The 10295-nt window shown below is 34.2% G+C and overlaps 2 protein-coding genes across 3 annotated transcripts; one reads left to right on the top strand and one right to left on the bottom strand.

Annotated features, from left to right (window-relative positions):
- The first annotated feature begins 5698 nt into the window (after positions 1 to 5698).
- Positions 5699 to 6543, top strand: LOC101738130 (ATP synthase subunit C lysine N-methyltransferase). Its single transcript, XM_004928838.5, has one exon. The coding sequence runs from the start codon at positions 5885 to 5887 to the stop codon at positions 6479 to 6481; it is 597 nt and encodes a 198-aa protein (XP_004928895.1). The 5' UTR covers positions 5699 to 5884; the 3' UTR covers positions 6482 to 6543.
- On the bottom strand, positions 6478 to 9231 carry LOC100862796 (putative methyltransferase WBSCR22-like protein). 2 transcript variants are annotated; one of them, XM_012692608.4, is made up of 6 exons: positions 8958 to 9231; positions 8839 to 8876; positions 7777 to 7955; positions 7094 to 7287; positions 6837 to 7026; positions 6478 to 6721 (listed from the first exon to the last, which is right to left on the bottom strand). In XM_012692608.4, the coding sequence occupies exons 1-6, from the start codon at positions 8994 to 8996 to the stop codon at positions 6534 to 6536; spliced, it is 828 nt and encodes a 275-aa protein (XP_012548062.1). In that variant the 5' UTR covers positions 8997 to 9231; the 3' UTR covers positions 6478 to 6533.
- Between the last annotated feature and the right edge of the window lie 1064 nt (positions 9232 to 10295).

Genomic DNA, 10295 nt, shown 5'->3' on the forward strand with positions numbered 1-10295 from the left:
GTAAGTTTTATGATTTTTTTTCTTAGTCCCTGATGAATGTCATTGAAGATCCTGGGGGGACAACCCCACAGGTGTCTCATGTTGTCACGATTAATAATGATTGCTCGGAAATGGAAACTGAAAGCTCTTTATTAGACACAGATGCTTCAGAAACCAAAAGTAATACAAGTACTAAACGAAAAAGAGCCTTATCTCGTAAAATTTGTAGGCATTGTAATAAAAAGAGGAGACGTCATAAATTGCCTTCCGATGTTGTTTGCGAAAGTGACTGCCACTGTGAAAATGTTATGAAGAAAGAGTCGTCAACAGTTTTTAAGACACCTCAATTAGCACCCATCCCAGCGCCACAGCCCAAGCAGATTGATGTTACTAATACCAGTCTAACTGAACCTCGCACACCAGTCGGTAGGAAATTATATGAAGCATGTGATTCAGCTCCTTACACCATTCACATCCAAAAGGTACAATCATGTCCAAATGACAATGTTTCTATCAATCCAATTTCTTTTGGCCGTTTCTTAAAAAATAAATCCATTAAAAACATAGTTAATGGAAGCCTGAAAAAAATAGGTAGAAATAGATTAGTTTTAGCTTTCACTAACTATGCAGACGCAAACTCTTTCTTAGAGAATCAAGCAATAAAACAAATTAATTGTAAAGCCTTTATTCCTACCTCATCTGTAACACGTATGGGTGTAGTCAGAGGAGTACCAACAGAATGGTCCGAAGACGAAATCATAAAAAATATCACTGTGCCTTTTGGATGTGGAAATATATTAAAAGTACGCCGAATTAATAGGAAAAATGTGGTAGAAGGGAAGACAAATTATGTTCCAGTAGAGACAGTGGTTCTCACTTTTGATGGCCAGGTTTTACCCAAGAGAATATTCCTTTGTTATAACTCCCTTCCAGTTGATTTATACATATTCCCAACAGTTCAATGCTTCAACTGCTGCCGCTACGGTCATATTAAAGTCCAATGCAGTCTACTCCACGTTGCTTTAAGTGTGGTAACAATCATTCGGGTGATAGTTGCAACATTGATGAAGATGATGTAGTATGCTGTCTATGCTCAGGCTCACATTATGCAACCAACAGAAAATGTCCCGAATTTAGTAGACAAAAATCTATAAAAGAATTGATGGCAAATAATTGCATTTCATATGCTGAAGCTTCCAAGCTACACCCACCTGTGACAAAATCCTATTCGGATGTTTTAACATCCATTGCAACCCCTTCATCTCCTTTAAAAAATACTTTTGATATATCTAAAGGTAATAGTAATAAAACAAGCACTTCTTATAAAAAAACAGTATTTATTCAGTCAAATAGTGTTCCTAAACAGTATAGTAAGGGCTATGACAAACAAGCTCATGCCGCACTAACCAAAGACTACGACATTCCTTTGCCCACAATTGGCTCACTCAATGAAAATAATATGCCTTTATCAAATATGTCAACTAGGGATCTTATCATTGTTTTAATTAAATCATTAACTCAATCCAAAAATATGGTTGAACCGTCCAACGCTGCTATGCTAAATGTAAGTAACCTTTTTAATAATAATATCAATAATGGATCCATCAACAATACTTCAATGGAATTGCCGCAGTATTAACTCTAAAAAAATTGATATTTATCACCTTATAAATTTGTATAAACCAGTTATCATTGCAATACAGGAAACTTGGCTAAAACCAGGTTATAACTTCAAAGTTTCCCAATATTTATGTGTAAGAGAGGATAGAACAGATGGCTATGCTGGTGTAGCTTTACTTGTTCATAATACAATACCTTTTGACCACATTCCTATTGCAAACCATAGCATTGATTTCTCTATAATAGCAGTAAGTATTAATAAAATATGTTTTGTTTCGGTGTATATTCCACATCCTACATCATCAATCTTTGACGAAATTGAAGTAATTATATCACAGCTCCCAAAACCAGTTTTAATATTAGGGGATTTTAATGCACAGCACCAAGCTTGGGGTAGCACCAATTCCAGTTACTATGGTGCAAGAATATTGGATATACTGGATTCTAATAACTTTTGCATCCTAAATACAGGAGTCGCAACACGGCGCACTCAGCCCCATGAAGGTATCAGTGCTCCAGATCTATCGTTAACCACCCCTGGCTTAGCTTCCTTACTGACTTGGAAAACACTTTCCTCTACATACGACAGTGATCACTACCCCATATTAATAACTTTGCCCAAAAAATTAGTTAGAACAAAATTTAGACGCCCACCAAGACTAAAATACAAAATATGCAATGATATTGACAGTGACAGATGGACAACGTTTCGTGAGCATGTTGCAAAGAAAGTGTCCTCGCTCCCTCATATTAAAAAAAATAATCATTCCGTTTGTGCTGATGCTTTGGCCTTGGCTATGATAGAGGCTGCAAACCAAACATTTCTCATTAAAAAATCAATTAATAATATACCTTCTCCTCCGTGGTGGGATAGTGAATGCTCAGCGGCAGTGAAAGAGAGGAAAAAAGCTGAAATAAAATATAATGAATGCAGCACAACAGAAAATTTTGATAGTCTAATCATGATAATTAATAATACCCGTAAATTATTTAAAAAAAAGAAATGGGATAGCTGGCGAGCTTTTTGCTCATCTTTAGCCCCTGATGTTCCTCCATCGACTATTTGGCAAAATATCCGTAGATTTAGGTCAGCATTTAAGGAAACCTTGCCACAGTTTCTTGATGAGTCTGTGGCAGATAAATTCTTAGACAAGTTAGCCCCTCCTTTTACTCCACAAATGCCCATTTTATCACCTCACCTTTCTTTTCTTCCACCATTAAGTAATTTTGCTGATCTCGCTTCTCCTTTTAGTGTTATAGAATTAAAGGGTGTGTTATCTTATGTAAAAGATTCTGCACCAGGTATTGATGGTATTCCATATTCTTTCATTGCACATTTGGGCGACTCAAGTTTGAATTATCTGCTACATCTTATCAATTCCACCATAACTTCCGGAGAAATCCCGGCTTCATGGAAAATTCACGAAATTATCCCTATTTTAAAACCAAACAGAGCTCCATCAGATCCTAACTCCTATAGACCTATAGCCCTTGCCTCAGTTCTCTGTAAACTAGCGGAACATTTAGTCAAAAATAGATTAGAATGGTATCTCGAAAGTCAAGGTCTATTGTCATCAAGTCAGTATGGATTTAGGAAAGGAAAAAGTACCATGGATAGCTTAGGTATTTTTTCTACAGATGTAAGATTAGCTTACTCAAATAATGAATCTGTTCTTGCAGTCTTTCTAGATATCTCTGCCGCATACGATAACGTTGATCTTCACATCTTAAATACAAAACTATGTAAATTAAAAGTGCCTCCAATTTTCTGTAATTTTATTCATAAACTTTTCTCTGAAAGACAAATACAAATAAATATTGATGAGTCTAATGTTATAACAAGGCTTACATGGAAAGGTTTGCCCCAAGGTTCGGTGCTGAGTCCACTTCTTTATAATGTATATACCTTTGACCTAGAATCTCATATTTCTAGTAAAGCCAATATTCTGCAGTATGCAGATGATTTAGTCTTATATGTTTCTGGTCGCTTTGTAAATAAACTGAGTTATTCTCTAAATTGTGCTCTGGAATTTTTGAAACTATGGCTGGATAACAACTCCCTAAGTCTTTGTGTAAACAAAAGTTGCTCAGTATTGTTCTCAAGGATGCGTTTACCGCCACCATTTACACTTTTGTACAATGAACAAACAATACCCGTAAAAAATGAAGTAAAATTTTTGGGTATCATATTAGATTCTAAACTGTCAGGATTATCTCACTGTTATTATGTCTCCACTAGATGTGAACGATTATTAAACATATTACGATGCCTCTCAGGTGTTTGGTGGGGATCCCATCCCTTCACATTAAAACTCTTATATAATGCAATTATAAGAAGCGTATTAGATTACGGGACATGTTTTTTAGAACCATGTAGCGTTGTAGGCTTAAGTAAGCTAGACGCCATTCAATCTAAAGCGTTGCGTATTGTGACCGGAGCTATGAAGTCCAGCCCTGTTAATGCTTTGCAAGTAGAATGTTTAGACCCCCCATTAAAATTACGCAGACAGTTTTTATGTGACAAATTTTTATTTCGAGCTCTCCAATTTTCTAACCATCCTCTCTATCACAAACTAAAAAAATTGTCAGAAAAAGTTAAATGCTCTTCCTATTGGTCCCATAAATCTCCACCGTGCTTAGTTATTAGTTTCCATAAATTTATTTCATTACAAGCTCCCACTCATCGCTCACAGTTTCTACCTATATTTTCCGTCAGCTACGAAGCTCTTGTCAATCTTCCTAAAATAAATTTTAATTTTGAAATCCTGAAGAACCACCAAAACGCTAACACTGATATCAAATTTGTAATGGATAGAGATTGGGCAGACTGGCACTATATATACTGCGATGCGTCTAAACACGCACTCTCTGACACAGTTGGAGTAGCTGTTTATCATCAGCAGTATAATATTCACCAAAAGATAAAACTACCCCCCGAAACAACAGTGTTTTCTGGAGAATGTTTTGGTATTCTAAAATCTCTAGAATATATTCTACTTGCAAAACTTAACAAATCCATCATCTTCACAGACTCGAAAAGTGCTCTACAAGCTTTGCAGAAATTTCCTTTCAAATCTTGTTTAACTTGTGTTTATATAATGGACTGTCGACAGCTACTTCTAAATTGTAAGCTCAAAGGTTATGATGTTCTTTTTGTGTGGATACCTGGCCATCACAAAATACTTGGGAATGAAATAGCTGATAAATTTGCGAGAGATGCGATAAATAGTGGTGATATGTCACCTTACAAAAATGTTGTGTCTGACCTTCTTTCCACTCCTAAAGACCATTTACTGAGGTCTTGGGAAAGTATTTGGAATAGCTCTAGCTGCCATAAAGGCCGTTATTATAAAAATATACAGCCACGAATTCCTCTAAAAATGTGGTTCTGTAAAATTAGTCTATGTAAGCTTGCAACCTCCTGTATTATAAGAATGCGATTGGGACATGTTTGTACAGCTTCTCACCTTGCTAAACTCGGTGTCATTAACAACAGTTTGTGTGCTTGTGGCGTTGGTGAGGAGGACTTGAATCACATTTTCTTTGGATGCCTCCTACGTGACTGTTCCTCATTCATAAATTCCCTGATAAACCTCCGGGTTCCTCTTCCCACATCAATCCCTACATTATTAAGTACTATAAATTCTGATTTGTATAACTTGATATCAAATTTTTTATTTAGTAATAATATTAAAATGTAAACAGTTTTAAAATATAATATTCTTTTTATTTATACCCAATCACTATATATTATAAACTCTTAGGCATTATTATATATTATTATCCTATTACATACATATCCTTTCCAAATTTCGAACCTTCCAATTGATTCCTAAATAAAACTGGTTTCCCTACCTTTTCCACACTAGTAGTGGCAAATGCACAAACCGTGCGAGTCAAAATATAAAAAAAAAAAAAAAAAAAAGTGCACCCATAGTGTGACAGTACTGACAGTGTCACAATCACAAGTGTTGATAACACCTAATGTCATACGTCACATTATTATATTAAAAATTTTAATAGTAGTAGTACATAACATAACTAGTACATAACTATTAAGAATACATAAAAGGGTAGGGCTCAAATGAAGAGTTTAAGAGCTTAAATCCAACAGTAAAAATAAAGCAAAAAAAAAAGTTGTTTTAAAAATGAAAAGGATTGTTAATTATGATGTATAAGTCGTCAGTAGGTACTGGAATTCTTGGAGGTTTGCGGGACAATATTATGAAATAGGTTATTCACATTTCTTAAATTTTAAGTGTATTATCTATGATCACATTGCATAATGGAATCGGAATGTATAGAGGATAAAATTTATAATGTTCCGTCAAAGCTGTCACTCGTTGGTAAAATATTAATATACACAACGGGCGGTTTAGCCATTGGTGTCAGCATCGTTTGTATACCTTTTGTGTCTCCAGCAGCAAGGAAAATTTGTTTGCCTTATGTACCTGCAACAACAGAACAGTTACTAGGAGTAACGAAGGCATTAAAGGGCAGAAGAGGCAGACTAATAGATATTGGATCTGGTGATGGAAGAATAGTAATAACAGCAGCCAAAATGGGTTTTAAAGCAGATGGAGTAGAACTAAATCCATTCCTTGTTTATTACTCACGAATATCAGCCTTATTGAATCAAAAATATTATGATACCAGGTTTTATCATTGTGATTTATGGAAATTCAACCTCAAACCTTACAATAATGTTGTAATATTTGGTGTGGAGCAAATGATGCACGATATAGAAAATAAAATTTTAGATGAAACGCAAGAGCGCACAGTAGTGGTCGCGTGTCGATTCCCATTACCAACAATGGTGCCTGTAGAAACTATTGGACATGGTGTAGACACTGTTTGGAAATATGAAGTAAAAATCAGTTAAGTTGCAACAAATTTATTTACTTAGATATACAAAATAATAAACAGTTTTTATTTTAGAATCGACCACTTCTTTTTCTTCCTGTGTATTTAGTGTCAGGTTTTGTAATTTTGCCCTGTTTCCTTCTTCGTTCTTTCTTCTCCAAAATCCAGTCTTTTGAGTTCTTTATAGGTTTTCCTCTTATCCCTTTTGTAGCTTCTCTTTTAGCATATTTAACTTGAAGACTGTCTGGTTCTTCAGTACCTGTAATACAAATTTTGATTTTATTATATAAAAAAGTGGGTTTCATCATTTTTATTAGCATCACACTATAGTATTATTTTAATGTGATATAATTTTATGATATATACAACATTACCTAAAGCCTGAGGTAAAGGACCAACGCCACCAGTCATTAAAACTAAAAAGAACTTCTTTGCTTTGGCAGAATTTGGATAGTCAATTACAACTCCTCCATAAAAGCCAGCTTTCATTGCCTGTGTCGTTAGGAGTTCTAATTGCTTCTCATTCTCAGGGTAAAATTGGAAGACAGCTCGAGCAGACCTTGACTGAAAAAAATAATAATTGAGTTTTTGTATTGAATAATAAATAATACCGTTTTCATAGTTAACTTACCAAACTTGAATATAAAGTGGTGAAGAATTTGTTTAGTCTTTTCACTGGATTATGAGTTTTCTTATCAGCATTAAATAACCATTGTATAGCTGATACGGATACTGCTCCATCAAAGCAACCTGCTCTAAACGGGACACCTTCACCCATATCAGCCAGAACTAAACCACCTTCAGTGTCTCTCTCTACAGCAACATCTACAACATAGACATATTATATATAGTGTAATTTAAGAACCAAAATACTTTTTTGGGCTTTAGGAAACAAGGATATATATCAAAAGGTGAAAGGCTATTCTGTTTATGTGACATTACAAATGCTATTTATTTGGTATTAGTATCTATATTTCAATATTTTTAGTTGAACATCAATTATGTTTACTACTTTCAAATAGCTGAAGAAGCTGTTTTATTATGATTAATTTTCCAAAACTTAAATTTAAAATGGTTCTTCTATAAAATTACAAAAATGTCACTTCAACCCAATAGCCTTTTGGGTTTTAATTTTGTCAGGTTATAATTTGTTCTCTTTCAGTTATTAACAATCTTTATAAGTAGTGAAAACTGAGAAAAAATACAACACCTAAGGTACAAGTCATGTGTCTTATTATGTCTCATTATGTGTCCAATTAAGTCTAGTATCGACTAGGCTACTTTCTGTGGCCAGATGACAAAAATATTTTTTACCAAGCATTGAAGATGATATGTCCATCCCAATCCACATATGTCCATTTTCTTCTAGCACTGTACCAGATAATCCTGAACCACATCCAATATCCAACAACAAGCAAGATGAATCTTCCGGTAATAGAAGTAATTCTAAGCATCTCTCAGTCATTTGTCCTTGGATTTCTATGATCCTGGAGCTAAAATAATCAAACACAATTTTTTCTCAAAAAGAGTTAATAAAAAAAGGAAAGACATTTTTGGAATTAGGAGGGAAGCATTCAGATTGTTCATAATCCAGATCTCACAAATAGTTAGGTTTTTCCTGGATTGTACAATAAACCCCATGCTCAAATGAATTTGGCAAATATTGTCCAACTAGTATCATTAACATTGTAGTACAAGACAATCATTCTTAGCATTTCTACATTTATCGCTTCCTACCTATTCTAGTAACCTTGAGGAGTTATTCCAGATTCACTGAATTAGTAGGTGAGCTCACCAGTCCCAAACTACGACGTTAACACTAGGGTTAGTGTTCGTGTAAGTGCTAGGGTTAGCAAGAGCAGTGCTTCGCAGAATCTACCACCGGATCACAAACGCAACCCACTGAGAAGATCTGGCAAGAAACTCAGTGGGCTATGTCTGTGGGTTAATTTTGTCGCCGAGCCCTTCGTCGTAAGCGACGGGTTCGTCGAGAAACAGGTACTTGTTTTTACTTGAAGTTTGAAAATATCTTTAGTTGCAGTTTAAATATAAAACATTACTGTAGTAAATAAGTAACAGGGGCCATTTAATTAACATTAGATGGGTTGATTGCCTGCAATAATGGTTTCTATTGTAAACTTTATACAGCACTTTACTATTTTAAAATGTAGTATTAAGCCCCCCGAATTCCCACACTAATGAAACTGTAGGACGTTAGACATGGGAAGGTTGTGGATTTTTGTGGTTGTGCTCATTCACCACTATCGCCCACTTACATTATATTTTGGGTTACAACAATTCAGAGACAATTCCATTTGTGCCACCATTAGCAAAAAGGTTAGTATTCGCAATACCTTGTTACTTTTACTTACGTACTTTTGTGTATACTTTCTAGCCTCTTCATCATTATAAAACTAGAACAAAAATAATTCGAATAACAATAGTGCCTTTTTGTTCAAATTTGAAACAATATATTTACATTAGCTTATACTCACAACTTCAGGCGGTGCCTGGTGTTCTGGTCTTTTTGACATCTTACATCAATATAAGGATCACTTTCAAATCAATCAAATTTAAATGAACCTAGTGTTTAGTAAGTATCTACATATGTATGTGCTCGTTAATAAAATGATTTTATGAACTAGGAAGTATGTAGCTTTTTAAAATAATAAGTGTAAAAACTACTTATCTACGGCTTGCTCCACAGACTTAAATATATTTAGTATTGAGTCATTTTACCACTTATAATATGTAGCATTTGACGTTGTCACTTGTCAGTTTTATCTTCATAGTGAGGTAGCCTGCTTAAAAACATCGTTTAATGTGAATAAATCGATACGAACTTGAAACATATTATAATGTGAATTTTTATAATCATCAGGCGAATCCCTGTTCCATTATTATTTTTTCTTTCGTAAATTTAAAGAGCAAAATAAGACAAATACATAATTTAACAAAAATATTACATTTATTCAGTTGAACTATCAGAACTGTTATTAGTATTGTCATCTTCATCACTGCTGTCAGCACTCCGAGATATTATTAATTAATTTTCAATAATATTGTCTATTCTCACATCTCGTTCAAAATCGTATAAAATTATTTTCTTTGTTTTCTCTACGACTTTTCTCCAGTCTTCTATAGTGACTTCTGCACACGCAATTTGTAGCAGTCATCATTTTAGCAGTACTGAAGGGTGGTTCAGTATTGTTCTGCACTGCATGAATATCAAGGTTACTGATATTCATTAATAAAATAACACATTTATTATTACATTTTTATTGTCATTATGGTTTTTAGACAAGGTAACATTTATATTAATATGACAATTTTTTAAATCTAATCAGGGAATTTTTATGCGTGGAATGAGCGCGCCGGCGCCGGCGCGCTCATTCCACGGTTCATCTCAAATATTAAGTGTATTATCTATGGTTCATCCGTTATTAAGCTGACCAAATAGAATAGTCTAATGGATTAGAATATACATACTTTTATGTAATCAAATAAAATAAAATGAACTATTATATATTTTGTCAACATAATAAGATTCATTTTTTTTTTTAAATAAAATATTGCTCTGTTACTTTTCAATGTAACGATTACCTGGCAAATTTTCCTATCATTACAATAAAAAAAATCATTTTATCATTTTGTGTGTTGTAAAATGGCTACTATAGACAGTAATTGTACGGTTTCCAGGTATGTAAGGTGATAGCTGCCCTTTATAAATAAAACAAATGAGGTCCAATTTTACTCCGTATATTGTCACAAGTGTTTGCGGCGTCACAAGTGTCGGGCCGTCTATGTACGACTGACTATAAGCGATGGACAAC

This window comes from Bombyx mori, chromosome 16 (genome assembly GCF_030269925.1).
Source record: "Bombyx mori chromosome 16, ASM3026992v2".
In the NCBI taxonomy this organism is placed as follows: domain Eukaryota; kingdom Metazoa; phylum Arthropoda; class Insecta; order Lepidoptera; family Bombycidae; genus Bombyx; species Bombyx mori.

What these genes read in the sequence shown, in the direction of transcription:
- LOC101738130 (XM_004928838.5), top strand. Translation starts at nt 5,885, where the DNA reads ATGGAATCGGAATGTATAGAGGATAAAATTTATAATGTTCCGTCAAAG.
- LOC100862796 (XM_012692608.4), bottom strand. Translation starts at nt 8,996, where the DNA reads ATGTCAAAAAGACCAGAACACCAGGCACCGCCTGAAGTT. An exon ending in ACCAGGCACCGCCTGAAGTT is followed by an intron (nt 8,877 to 8,957) that starts GTGAGTATAAGC and finishes TTTTTGTTCTAG; the next exon opens with TTTTATAATGATGAAGAGGC. An exon ending in CATATCATCTTCAATGCTTG is followed by an intron (nt 7,288 to 7,776) that starts GTAAAAAATATT and finishes TCTATGTTGTAG; the next exon opens with ATGTTGCTGTAGAGAGAGAC.